Source organism: Pezoporus flaviventris, unplaced genomic scaffold (genome assembly GCF_033815535.1).
Source record: "Pezoporus flaviventris isolate CSIRO_AGI_PZ_B2104156 unplaced genomic scaffold, CSIRO_AGI_Pfla_v1 ptg000006l, whole genome shotgun sequence".
NCBI lineage: Eukaryota > Metazoa > Chordata > Aves > Psittaciformes > Psittacidae > Pezoporus > Pezoporus flaviventris.
In genome coordinates, this window is record NW_026892554.1 from 18,904,496 (window position 1) to 18,919,365 (window position 14,870).

Below are 14,870 nucleotides of genomic sequence, written 5' to 3' on the forward strand. Positions count from 1 at the left end.
TGTCCCCTTCTGTGACCTCACGCCTGTATCCATCAGTGAAAACTGCCTTTTCCATGATGCTCAGCTTAACCACTCCTCTCACAACACTACCTTGTATTATATGTAAAATGTGTGTACATGTTTAAGTATCTCATAAATGGGGGCACTTGTATATATAAAGATGTGTATATAAAGCCTATATACACACACACACATACATAAGATTGTCTCTCTACAAATTTTAAATATATTTATAGAAAATGTGCACGCATAAATTTTAGAGGTACGCAGTATTATTTGTATTTGTGTATCCCTCTGTATACATCCCAATTGTATACATTACATGGCCATATATGAAGATATATGTACATGCACACATGTATGGCTGTTTAAAAATGATAGATGAAAAGGGTGTGAGTGACCACAGCTGTGTATATACATGCGTGCATGTTCATAGGTATACTCTATTCTGTATATGTATATCCCATATATACATTCCCCATGTATATACAAATATACACATTTATATATAAAGCATTTTATATATAGATATACACACATTGTGTACTATATACGGGAAAGATATAGCCAGACACATATTCCACATATCTATCCATGTGGATAAATCTGTATGTGAAGATTATGGGTATGCACCTGTATATAAACCTCTCTAGTTAATAGGTATGTGTGTGTGTGCACATTTATGCATAGGTATATGGTGTTGGAGATGTACATCTCCATATACATCCCTTAATACAGATACAGAAAAAGGTGTGTATACACATGATTATGACATAATTTATATGTGCTTTGTTTTATATATTCCTATATTTACATTCCCTGTATATCTATACAGAGTAATGTATCTGTAAACATAAGTATGCACATGTGTGAGAGGGAATGTGCAGGTATGTTCTTTGTAGAGCTAATGATACTTATGTAGAAGGGTATGTATTACATAGTGCATGTGTCAAATGTCTGTGTGTACATATATGTCTATACATGGGGCTCCTTATACACACACATTCCCCATACCAGTAGGGATAACCTCTACAAATATTGCATGTATATAAAATTTGTGTGAACAACTATATATAGATACACAGATATATGGTACTGATGAGGTGTGTGTGCATATATATAGGTAGGTGGTAGTATTTATAGACATACAGCCTTCTGTGTTAATCCCCATTATACAGCTATGATTATATAGAGATGTGTATATGTCAGTAAAGGGGGGAGCCATATACAGGCATAATGTATTTTAAATATATGTATCTATCTGTACACATACATGGAAAAATATAAAGGGAATGGGTGTGTTTAAGAATAAATCTGTATTTAAATAGGGGACTGTTACAGAGAGCATGTCTGTGTGCATGCTCATGGCTGTGAACACACATGCACCTGTGTCTCTGCATGTCTGTTTGCCTGTGCGTGCATGTATATGCGCGTGTTTGTGTCTGTATGCCTGCACGTGCCTGTGGTTGTGTAAGCATGCGTACATGTCTGTGTGTGTGTTTCCATGCGGCTGCAGTATGTGTGCATGTGTCTGGGTCTGCATGCACCTGGGGTTGTGCAAGCGTGTCTACATGCATGCGCATCTTAAGAGTCTGTCTCCCTCTGTCTATCCATGTGTGCTTGTCTCTGTGTGTGTCTATTTGTGTCTGTCTACATTATTGGTGTATGACTGTGTCTGTATACGCATGTGTCTGTGCATTTACATGCGTGTTTGTCTGTGCATGTATGTCTGAGTCTCTGTCAATCTGTTTCCATCTGCTGTGTGTCTGTGTGCATGTCTGTGTGCGCACATGCCTGTACTATCTGTGGCATTGCATGTGTGCATGAGCGTTTGTGTGCTCTTGTCTGTGTGCATACGTGTCTGCATGTGCCTGTGCATGCATGCCTGTAGTTGTGCAAGTGCCTCCGTGTATTTGTGTCTGTATGTCTGCACGTCTGTGTTTCTACATGTCTGTCTGTGTGTCTGCCTCTTCATGTGTCAGTGCACCTGTGTCTGTGTGTGGCTTTGTGGGATGCGGAGGACCTGGGAAAAAAGGTAAACACCATGGGCTGAGGTTAGAACGGTTGTTTAATAGTGGCACAAAATATCACAATATAACAACAGTAGTAATGAGGGGAGAGGGAGAGAGGAGGAAGAAATAAACCCCCCCACACATATGGGTATATGGATAAATCGCTATATAAAGATGACGTATGTATGAAACAGGTGTGGGTGGGTGAAGGAGGCTTTGTACATACACTTATGTATTACACCTTGTGTGGATGTGCACATACAGTGTTAGCTGTATCTATAGAGATATCCCTATAATCTACTTAGAGATCTATAAAAAGGTGTGTTTGGGTACAGATTTTATATAATTTTATATGTATATAAATGTACACATACATATAGGTGTATAAATACACACATAGATGTATATAAATATATGCATATATGTAAATATATATAAATATATAATTTTATAGTCAGGCTCACATATGACATAGCTATCGCTGTGTGTGCTCAAGTGTAGTATAGTACATATCCATATATATGTATACTCCATGTGTAGCTACACACAAACATTTATATACAAAGATAAGGCTGTGTGTAGTCTATAGCTAATAATACATAGGTAAAAAGGGGAGACTATTATATAGGGTATGTATCAACTCTGTACATATGTATGTATATCATGTCACATGTGGGCCTCCTAACACACCCCCCCCCAGTATCTGTATGGATAATTTTATACATGTGTATATGCAACGTGAGAGACGGGGTACAGACACACACAAACATATATCGTATAGAATGTATGCACATGCATATAGGTATACAGTATTGGTTTAGATGTGTATTTCTCTGTAATTTATCCCCATTCTACATGTGGCTATGGATAGACATGTCTGTAAGTGTGTAAATATATGGCTATACAAATGGGGGGGGGAGGGGGGGCTGTTCCCATATAGGTATAATTTTTTTTTATCTCTTAAATGTATATGTGTGTGTATATGTATATATATACACACAGAGAAATATACACATATAAAGCTAGACAGGGTGTGTGTATTCTGCTTAATGAGAGGCAATTATATGTATTTAAAGGGAGGACAATGCATTGTATTGTATATAAAAATATCTACATTTATAGGTATTATACAAGGGGTCTTATATACACAGACACATTCCCTTTAGCTATATTTATCTCTTTATACAGAGATATCTTTGTATAAAGACTGTATATAAAGGGGAAGGTCTGGGGAGAGGAGAGACTATATATATATCTCTCTATGTATTTTATGCATGTGTGTACATGTATATAGGTATATGATAGAGATGTGTATATATAATATATTGGAGCATACATATATGGATACTGCATCTGCACGTATGTATAATTTAAAAGCTGTATAAAAAGGGGGGTTTGTGTTCATGTATAGATATGTGTAATATTTGTATATCCCTTTATATACATTCTCCATTTATATACATATACATAAATATTTCTAGATAAAGACAAGTGCAAAACAGAGCAAGTGCATGTATATTCTGTTTAAAGATAATTAAATGAATTTAAAGGGGGGACTATGTACTTTATATGTGTGGGTATATAGATATAAAAGATGTCTGTACATATCTAGGTATAACATATTACATATGGGGATTATAGAGACATATATATTCCTATATAGAGAGATAAATCTCTGTATGAAGATTATGAATATATAAAGGAGGGGACAGGGATTGTGTATCTTAGACACACCTATATATTATGAAGTACATATATGTATATTAGCCAGATTAAAAACTGTATAAATAAGGGGAGCATGTGCATTCATATATAGGTATGATGTATTATATATGTATATTCCTCTCTCTCTCTATATATATATATATATACACACATTCCCATGGCTGTAGACACTTATCTACAATATGACAGTGTTGTGTGTGTAGTCTAACAGTAGATAATTACATGTATTTAAAAGCGGGACACTGTAGTATACTTATCAAATGTTTGTGTGTACATATGTAGATACACTGTATTCTATATGCAGTTCCTTATAACTACATATAGAGTATGTGTGTGTGAGCAGCTTGTGAAGATACCTACATTGTCTGTGTGTGTATACATACACATTTGCTTAGAAAAAGGAGTATTCAATGACAAGTACATGGAGGTACTTGGAGGGGGGAGAGAGACCATGTAGTTGTGTTTGTGAAGGCAAAGAAAGATCTGTGCATATATCCATATAGGTTTAATGTATGATATATAGAGCTCCATTATATATACACACATTTCTTCATATCTATATGGGTATATACAAAGATTGTGTGTATATAAAAATGTGACTGTCTGTGTGTGTATATACACATTTAATACGTATCTATGTAAACATTTAAATAGTATCACATACGTCTACATGTTAATAGCCCTCTCCTACATCCTGATTGTACATGGATATACAGAAGATGTGTTCATCTAGGCCCAGGGATATTTATTTCTTTTTAAAGCTGTATTAAGTAAAGGGTTTTGGGGTATGTAATAATGTATAGATATATTTTCATATATATACACACACACTGAATTTATATACCTTATTTGCATAGACACACAACATGTATGTATGTAAGGGGTGTGTGTGTATAGTTAGAGAATATATAATTATAGATGTGTATGTATGCACACTTTATATAATATGTATACACAGCTGGAGGTATATTATTTATAGATGTATATACCCATTTTGTATATATGGCTACATGTGTTTGTAAAGCTGGGTGTATCCATATGTGTGTGTATCTACATGCATATGTATCTAAAGCAAGCCCTGTAACTAAGGGGGAGGTGGTACGTACATAGCTATATTACGTAGGTAAGTATGAAGCAGAGAAGCTCTAGGTGAGGGCAGTATGCACTCTACTCACGGGCTGTGGCCCTCCCCACCGGCAGTACTCACTGCTCTCTGCTCTCTTCCCTGCAGACAGCGGTGTCCCCGAGGCAGCCATCTGCGTGGTCACCACCGCCGCCATTGACGTCCATCACCCCAACATCTCGTCCGACCTCTTCACGGTGGAGGTGCCAATGCGCCTGGGCAGCACCGGGACATCCGCCAGCGTCACATCGGGCAGCGCCTCGCGCTCCACCGTCAGCTCAGGCACGCAGGCCTGCAGCGAGAGCAGCCAGACACTGGGCTCCTCCCCAGACTGCAGCACGGCCTGCGAGGACACTGCTGAGGCTGGTGCTGCCCCACGGGCTGACCTCGCGCCCACGCGGCAGCGGGTGGCCCACGCCATGGTGCAGGAGCTGCTCTCATCCCTGTCGGAAGAGGCCTGCCTGGCGCAGAAGGGGCTGGATCCTGTTAACCTGAAGCTGCCCAGCCCGGCAGGCTCGGCAGCGTCCAGCCCCAACCTAGGCCACCGCCTCAGTGTCTACAACTGCAGGAACCAGGAGAGCCTCAACGTGTTCCAGCTCAAGCCACTCATCGACTGCCCACAGGCTGCCCCACTGATTGATGACAAGTTTGGTGCACTCGGGCCCCCAGAGCCACAGCTGGGCAGGGTTCCCAAGGCATAAGGAGAGGCTGGGGGCAAGGGACAGCTGTGGGGACACGCTCACTGTGCCAGGCCACATGGCTGCCACAGGCAAGGTGGCACTGCTGGAGGCAACCTGTGGCATCTCCTGCAGCTGGGGGACGAGCCACCCTCACTTCTACCTGCCAGTGCTCTGATGGTGCGTGATGGACCTGCCATGCCACCAGCTCTGGGCCAGCTGCGACCTACGGTGTCCTCTGGGGCACAACGGACCTTCCAGCAGTCTTGGGCCAACACGGACCCACAGTGCCTGCGGAGATAGACAGACAGTGAACCTGGCCCAGGGGCAGGACAGAGCTGCTGGACAGCTTGGGCCCAGCCTGGCCCCCAGCCTGAGCACGGCTGGGAAGGGGAATGGGGAACAAGAATAAACACTGCGAAACAGACACTGCCTCCTGCCTCATATCCCTTGTTCCCTTTCCTCCCTTCTCTTACCTGCCTTCCCTGTCTTCCTTTCTTCCACTCCATGCACCAACTCACTGTCCACCAAAAGAAAGAACCCACCACCACAGTGACCCCACCTCTTTCCAGTACAATCCTTTATTTGCCCTTATTCTCCACCCCAGCTCCAGTGCAGGGTCCATCCCCGTCACTCACTTCTTCTTCAGGAGCTCCGTCATCTCTGGCACCGCCTGCAAACACCAGTGCTGGGGTAGGGTGTGCTCTCCCTCTGAACACACCCCCCCCCCCCCCCAAGTTCTCCCCCTGCAGCACCCAGCCCCCCATTATGCTCCCCACCCTCCCACCCCTCATGCTCAGCACAGCACTCCAGGGGCTGTGGGTCACCCCAGCTCACAGCCCTCCCCACTTCTCTCCTGCTGAATAAAGCTTCTTAATTATTTAAGAGCGCTGCATTTCCATTAGGTGGAAATAATGCATTCGTACAAAATTTATTAAGGAAATTGTCTACATGGTGTTTCTTCAGCATGCGACTCTGGCTCACAGGAAGGCCTGTGCTCGCGCCGAGCCAGCGCGCACTACTGCGGCAACGGCATTAAGTGCTGGCAGCGGTTCTGCCCGCACCGCTCACCGAGCCCCGGCACGCTCCCGCCAGGCACACGTGTGGCCGTGTGCACACACGTGCCATAGGCGGGTGCGCATGGGCTGGCTCACAGCACCGCTCTCTGAGAGCTGCGAGCTCCTCACGAGCAGCAGCCCAGGCAAAAGTCATGACTGTGCCTGCCACCAGCACTGCGAAGTCATACTTCGTGAAGCTTAAAAACAGATGCGAGCACCTCACGGCCAGGAAACTAGAACAGAGCAGCCTGGCTGTGACACCCCCAGCGCACCTGACTGATGGCTTCTATGTGCAGGGATCCAATTTTAAACATGAAAATAAATCAGAAAGGAAATTCTTTACCAAACCCACCTAAGGCAGACTTCACAATACAATCTGGTCAGTGATATCTGAGCATTGCTAGCACAATGAACCAGTTATCCCACACAGCTCCGTGTTTAGCCTCACCTGAAATAAGTCTGCCACCAGGCCAAAGTCTGCCACTTGGAATATTGGAGCTTCTGGGTCCTTGTTAATAGCAACAATGGTCTGCAAGAAACAGTAAATCACCATGTGAAAGTTATATATAGATATGAAAACAAAGAGATAGAGATTAACGTCTAGGGCTGGCTCACATTGACAGGCCTTATTCAGGAAGCCAAACTAAGTTTTTCCCAAGCCCCTACAAGCAGAAGACAGGGCTAGCAGCATTTTAACATCTTCTCCTCCTCAAAAAAAAAATTAACCACCAGCAACAAACACATCCCCCCCTAAAACTCCATCTCAGCTCCCTGTATACATCAGGGCTATCCTCCCCCGTTGAGGAGTCTAGAAACAAAATACTACAAATGATTACCTGCCAGCTCTAAGCACCATCATCACAGAAATAACTCATTTAAAACCAGCACAATATAAACTGTGCCTGAAGGGACACATCATTTGATTTGTCGCACAGCAGAAAAACGCAGATGGTGGAAACCCCAATGCATTGGTCCAGGTAAACGTGTCTTGGTTCAAACTCTGCCACCCAGGTAAATCATTCTGTAACTTCTGAAACAGCGTCTCACAAAACAAACACACACGGGAGTCCCCTCAAAATCTATACCAGGATGGTGAGCACTCCATAAAGGATGGCGGGGGGGAGGACAGGAGCTTGTGAAATGAGCCTTGCACCAGTGTGGGGTGAAAGCACAGCACTCCACTCCACTACTGCCTTTTCATCCTGAGCTGCTTTGAGCTGCTCCCAGCCTCTTCAGCCAGCTCTAGCCCTGCAGCTGTGTGTGTGTGACACACACAGACCTGTCCTTCCCAGGCAGCCACAGCTCAGGCCTCTCCCTCCCCTGACTGTACTCATGCACCAGACTCCACAGCTCAGTAGCACATACCTCATAGCAGTCACTCAGAGGCAGAAGTCTGCAAACCCTGTGGGGTTAGGCCCCATAAACATTTCTTTTATTCTCAGGCCATCTGTACCCTGTGACTCGCTATAAAGAAGGACCACGGCATAATGCAAGAAGGAAGCACCTGCAGCAGAGCCCTGCTGCTGCCCTCCTGCCAGCTCGTACGCAAAGACCTGCACACTCTGCAGTAATGCTTCCCCCAGAATCTTCTTCCCGAAGTTCATTGGCTTTAGTTCAGTCCCCCCCTTTGTGCACTCAAGCGCAAAGCGGCAAAACCCAGGTGGTATCTGCTCAATAAAGACCTGAACTATCCTCTGAGGCCCCACCATGCTCTGCAGAACCCATCACAGGGCACAACACCCAACGCTGAGGGAAGGAGGCCACCTGGGGCCTGCCGCCTCTGTCCTCGTCACCAAATAGGCAAAGACACCAATTGCTTGTAAAACTGTTTTCATCTTTAGTTTGGCAGCCCAGTTCTTCCTTAGTCTCCATTCATTAGCTAAAATAACTTCACATGAATGGCTTTGGATGGAAAGGACCTTAAGATCATCCAGTTCAAGCCCCTGCCACCTGGTTCTCCACCTCATCACTAGATCAGATCTTCCATAGCAAGAAGCAAATGCATCACCCTGCTTGCAGCTGACCTTTGCGAGTTACATCTGTTAGAAAGAGAAGCTGCTGCAACTGCCCCATGAGGGAATGGAAAACGAGGAAAGCAAGCAGCGCCGATTCTCCATGTCTCCTCTAAAGCTGCATTTCCTACCTTGCTGTAAAAGGACAAATAAATTATACATCTCACTTGGCAGAAAGCATCTGACGTACCCTGAAGTGTCCAAATTCACAATGCCAGACAATTCACAGTGCTGAGGGAAGAGAGGGGGACACTCCAGAGCTCTCCCATGGCTGTGTAATGCTTTATGTTTGTAAGAGCTGCATCTTTTCAGTAACCACACATCTACGCTCTGGCTAAAGGGAAAGCAAACACAATTCAAACTGAATGTCTCAGTACATTTGTTTACACCAGAAAACATATGAGATACGGGAGCAATGGAACCGTTACGTACGGATCTCATAGCCACACACTCCACGTGTCCTCATTTCCTGTGAGGGAACACCTCAATATCCAATATGGAATTGGAAAAGCTAAAAAAAGTAGAGGTTTCGCTATTACGCTACAGGACAATTATTGCTGCCCAAGAGTTTCTATTCAAAGGTAATTCTGGCACCTGAAGTCATCTATTCCTGTAACAGCCTTTACTGCGATAAGGCAGGAGGTGAGTACAGAAAGGGTCAGATTCCAGTTTTAAGCAGCTCTGAATGCACGTTTCTCAGGCAATGGCTGACACTAATCCCCGCTGCCCACCTTCTCCCCCACCCCAAAGCACAGCTGGAGAACACGCATCTCAAAACAAAGACACTCTTAACAATACTGTGGCTCATCAGCCCTGGACTGGAGGATCAGATGGAGGCTCCACAGGGGTGCTGTACCCCAAATCCAGCTCTCATGATTTTCCCCTCCAAAATATGTAAAGGATATATGCGAAAAGCACTCAACCGTAAGGCAGCACAGACCATCCCACACACAGGCTGGCTTCTGAGAACAACCCCAGTCCCACCCAGACATGTAAACTCGCTAGTCTGTCACTGGTTAAGTGCAAGGATCTGCCTGTGCATATCTGCGAGCCTTTTCCTCAGCTTTAGAAGCTGTTCAAAGTTCTGGGCTTGGTTCCTGCCAGAAAGCACAAGGTCAATCCCTGGAAATAGAAAAAACTATATATCCTCTTTCTAAAAGGATCTGTGGGAGGCGAGGACAACCCACAGGGGTTTATGTCTGGCCCTGGACCGTGTGATGCAGCAGGTAATTCTGCTCCTCTTCCCCAACACGGCACCGTGGATCCAACAGGCATCTCCCACCCCGCATTATGTGCTTAGGCAACTAATGAGTTAAACCTTTTAAAGTTTTACTGCCAGTTTATAATAGGTTTCCATTTGAATGGCTAAATGCAGGAATGTCAGAGACATCTTTTTCTTTATGGAATCCTAAGTTCATGAATCAGATTGCACATTGTTATGCATGAATTACTATGTCATCCTCTGAAACAAACACAACTGGAGCTATTGTATAGAATTCAGGCACACATGGGTTTGTTGGGTTTTAAATAAGCAAAGTCAATTAGCTGCTGCTACTTACTGCTTTGGGCTGTGGAGCAATGCATTTCCTGGTTAGGTGTTTTCCAGAGTATCTGGTTTTGGCAAGGCTGAGAGGACTGACATATTTTAAAGCAGACAAACTGGCTATTTTAACGCTTAAAAACCTGGAAAACTGGCTAATGTACTGATGTAAAAGCAAGGAAGTCCCCTCCTTTCCTTGCTCAGCAATCTCTTCCAGCACACCCATCTTTACATACCTTGCTGTCTTTCATTCCAGCCAAATGTTGGATCGCTCCAGATATTCCCACAGCAATATAAAGTTCCTAGACAAAAACAAAAGTGAGACATTTTTGGTACCCGTGACAGTTTCCTTCAGCTCTCTCTCTTACTCAGCACCAATTACATGCAGTAGTTTTTACATTACAGAAGGTGTCAGTATTACAGGCAGTTGATGACTGGTTCCCTTCCCCACTTGGGGATTCTCCATTTACAGTTGGATCCCAGAGGAGCAGCTGGCAAACACTGGTGAGAAAAGAAAAACAGGTAAAGGCTGCATCAAGCCTAAGACACTGCTCAGTTAGCAGACGGCACTCAGTGCTACTACCCATGACCCTGGTGATTCCCAGCACAAGTATTAACCAAGATAACATATGGATAACGCAGTTGCCTGAAGAGAAACCCTAGGCTTTTGTTTGCAGCCTTTTGGATCCTTTAAATAAGACAGAATGCACAAAGCTGAAATCCAGATGTTCATACTGGCAGGACAAAACACCTCAGATCCTGAAGCTGGCTAGTGCACTTGTTAGTGACAGAACCACAGAATGGTTTGGGATGGAAGTAACATCAAAGCTCATCCAGTTCCAACCCCCTGCCACGGGCAGGGACACCTTCCACTAGAGCAGCTTGCTCCAAGCCCCATCCAACCTGGCCTTGAACACTGACAGGGAACAGGCAATGTTCCCATGACCTAAAGCTTTTCTTCCCCTAGTCGCCATCAGCTCCTGGCACAGGATGAGTAGAGAAGTGCTCCCCAGGTAGGCACCACCACTTACACACTTTGGGGCTCCCAACCTCTCATCACCAAAGCGACTTCAGTTCAAAATAAACATTTACAGGCAAACAGACCTACATCTACAGTTCTAACTCACAGCACAGAAGTCTCTTTCCCCTCAGACTGACAACCGCCTATCCAAGCCCAAGAGTGTTTTCAGCTCCATGACAGTCTTCCCACCACCGCAAGCCAAAGGAGCAGTCAAACCTCGGCTGTTTAACTACCTAATTTTACAGAAGAAAACCAAAGTATTTTTCACCAGCTCACCCAATGAGAGGAAACTTTAACACTCAAAACTGGGAGGGGGGGGTGGGGGGAAATCATGTCAGAGCTGATGCAATGTGGTATTTCTATACACTTAGAAAAGGCACAACCTCAAATACTAAAAGAATTTCTCTTTTCAGAATACCAAGGTTGGTCCATAGTTAAGAACGTACAAATCTAATCCAAGACATTATTTTGGGGGCCAGGCAGGGTAAGAGGGTCAAAAACTCTTCTCCCTGTGCAACTGAGGATGTACATTACAGTTAAGTGGCTTTTAACATGACGGAACAAAGCACAGCTGTGAAACAGGCACCTACAGAAGAGGCTGGCAAATGAGGCTGTTCAGCCACAGAGACCATGCAGACTACTTTTGCCATACAGACTTAACAGTCATTGTATCAGTTACAGAAAGAAAGATTGCTTTCTGATGTTTCTATAGCTACAAATTTTACCCACCACATTGGTTTTTAAACAGGAATAGATAAATAAAAGCTATGAAGCCTTCCTACACTTTTCTACAAAAGCCATCTCTTGCAAAAATTGAAAGAGAAGGAAACCAGCAGGAACAAAGTATTTCCTATGAAAAAAGCTTGCTTTGAAACTGAAACACAGAATCTAGTCTATGTATTTCCACAAAAACACACAGCTGTTGGAGACACTCAGAAGCTTTTTAGCCTCAATAGCTTTTTACTGAGTAGATTACTATTGGAGGTCAATCCATTTTAGCCACAGCTGCAATGTAACATAATACGCCCATGTAAGAGCTCATGGTAAGAATGCAATATTTTCATTATACCAAATAAAAGAGCAGATGTTGCAGGAGAAATTATTCTAACCTCATATTGTCTTTAATACAAGCCCTTTTTAAAAACACATTACTGTAATCTCATTTTTTTTCAGAGCAATTCATTAAGTGCCAGTCATCCAGACTACCAGACACTCTTATCAGGCTGTTTAACATTTGAAGTTCAGTCTTTGGAAAGAATCCAGCTCGCCAGGAGCCAGATGCCTATGTATATATTCTATTAGAATATCTCAGAAAGACAAGGATGTTTCATTAAAAGGACATTTGTAAATCACCCAGCTTGTCTAAAAAGCCTTTCTCATGCATCTACACCATGCCCTTCTAGGTTACGTACGTTGGGCTCTCTGGCTAAGGTAACTACTCCATTCACGAGTGGTCTCCTCAGCAAGGTTGTCATACAAAACACACAGGACAGCATGTTTCTTATCAACAGTTCCATACTGCAAGATCGATCTGACTGCTTAAATCTTAGTTTAAATCTGTTGTACAATTTAGGAGGGACACAAAGGACTGGCAAAGTCTGAACAATAAAGATTCAGGACAGCTCAGTGCTCTCCAAGGAAAGGATTCAGCTGGGCATCCAGAGAGGTCATAAAGGACTCAGAAATTCAGATCTCCCAGTTGTTATCAGGACAATACCCTCACTTTGATGATCACCCTGCAGTCTTTAACTTCTAGCACGCCTTTTGCTGGGTCCTCTCTTTCTAGCGTGTCAGAGTTTAAAGTCCCAAGTCAGGACTGTGAAGCTCATCTACAGAGCAGGCCCACGCCAAGGCACCAAGCAGCATGAATGAGAGGCTGGACTGCACCTCTCAGGTGCCAACAAAGATGGCTTTACACCAGCTCCAGATTCCTGCTTTTTGCATCCCTGGAAGCTGCTGCAATTACTGCTGTCAGGTGTCCGATCCATAGCCTACAATTACAGGCACTTAGGTTGAAGTCCAGGATGTGGAGGGGCACGTATCAACTCCCTGGTGTTTGCACACAGGCAGGTATTCACCAAAGGGCTGCTGCCTGCACTGTGCCACGAGGGAATGGCATAATAAAACAGCACACACTCTGTACAAGAGGTGCTCGCTGCACTGCCTGATACAAATGAAGTCCCAAAAGCCATTAAAGTCAAGGAAAGTGAAAGTTTTGGTGGCATAAAGGCATGGCACCAGATCAGGCAGTTGTCTTACCATAACACACCACCCAGGGAATGATTACTGTACATACCTTACAGCCATGCCACAGATCTTTGGTTTTTATGAAGTACACAGTGGACACCAGCACAAGGGAAGAGACAGCAGAGCAGAGCTCACAGTAACAAAGAGCACAACTAAGGAAACACAGCGTGGGAAGGCAAATGGACAGAAGAGCCTATGAAGCACAGGGCAGGGACGCACAATCAGCAAGTACTTAAAGATGTGCTGTTGCCCAAAGGGTCCGGTGTGTCAGTCATGGGAACATGTTGTTGTGGAAGCATCCCATTCAACGTACCCACCAGGCTTTGCACAAGGCCTATAGCAGCAGCCAAAGCCGATTCTGCAGCATAGTGGCAGGAAGGCCAAGCATGTTTTGTCTGGCCACACAATATCCCAGAAGACTCCGAGACCTCAAAGTTTGTAAACACAGCTATGCACCACAACAATCCTAAAGAGAAACAAAACTCAAAGTCCCGAATTTATTTTATTCAAAGGCAAGATTCCAAATCAGGAATCCAACTTCTGCTTTGCTATTTAAAGTATAATCTAACCTTGTACTGCTTTTTCAACACACACAACTGTGGTATGTCTTGTCACTGTGAGTCACTGTCTGCTAATCATTAAAGTGAAAAAAATCCCTCTTAGCCATCCCCATTATTCCCATTTCCTCTTTGAATGTCCCCAACTTACACTTTAGTATCTACAGCAAGTCCACGAGACTTCACGTTTGCACAGCTGGCTCCAGAACCCACACAGCCAGTTACACTCTGGATAAATGTCACAAGGATGCTATACATGGATGATTATAACTACCAATATACCAAAGCAGTTATTTTCCAGGCCATACTGACTCACCAGTTACTTCTAGAATAATTTGTGCATTATATTAGTACCTCATGTTTACCTATACGGATATTTTAAAATGCCTTAGGGCAGCAGTTAGGTACATCTGCTGAAGAGAACCACAAACACAGTTTTTAGTTGAAACTTACAGTGACTCTGAATGCTGCTGTAAGAGACTGTATAATGCTGTGAGCATCCACAGGTGCAACCCAAGATGAGGTAGTTATTTTGCAAGCACACCATCAGCTACTATTGATTTTTATGCCAATGTTTGAATTATGCTGAAAACCTTCAGCGTACATCAATTTATCATCCTACCAGTGGCATGCTTTTAAACAGGCTGGTTTAATAAACCCCTTTGGCACACATACTCTTCTTAAAGGCAGCTCAAACGTTTTATTTTCTTTGCAAGAGTGAAAGGACAATGAAATCAGAAAGAAATCTTTGTAATCAAAATTGCTTCATACAAGATATTCCTTCCAATTACAAGCTATTAACCCAATAAAATATTTTCTGGCTTGACACTTGTTCACATATACTCTGCTGTATATCAAACAATTATCCAGCATGGACTGCTTTGATGCAGTTGAGTAC

The 14,870-nt window shown here is 43.7% G+C and overlaps 2 protein-coding genes across 6 annotated transcripts in view; one reads left to right on the forward strand and one right to left on the reverse strand.

Annotated features, from left to right (window-relative positions):
* Window positions 1-5,964, forward strand: part of TMEM266 (transmembrane protein 266) — an 86,876-nt gene extending 80,912 nt beyond the window's left edge. For all 3 annotated transcript variants that reach the window (XM_061447298.1, XM_061447297.1, XM_061447299.1), the window contains one exon: window positions 4,969-5,964. In XM_061447298.1, the coding sequence (XP_061303282.1) occupies window positions 4,969-5,561 (593 nt within the window). In that variant the 3' untranslated portion in view covers window positions 5,562-5,964. The remainder of the gene's footprint in view (window positions 1-4,968) is intronic.
* Window positions 5,965-6,102: 138 nt separating this feature from the next.
* Window positions 6,103-14,870, reverse strand: part of ETFA (electron transfer flavoprotein subunit alpha) — a 32,365-nt gene continuing 23,597 nt past the window's right edge. For all 3 annotated transcript variants that reach the window (XR_009742256.1, XM_061447306.1, XM_061447305.1), the window contains 3 exons: window positions 10,384-10,449; window positions 7,044-7,124; window positions 6,103-6,210 (listed from right to left, as the gene is read on the reverse strand). Coding sequence is in view for 2 of the 3 variants with exons in the window: in XM_061447306.1 (XP_061303290.1) it covers window positions 6,172-6,210; window positions 7,044-7,124; window positions 10,384-10,449 (186 nt within the window). In the remaining variant the exon portion in view is untranslated. The remainder of the gene's footprint in view (window positions 6,211-7,043; window positions 7,125-10,383; window positions 10,450-14,870) is intronic.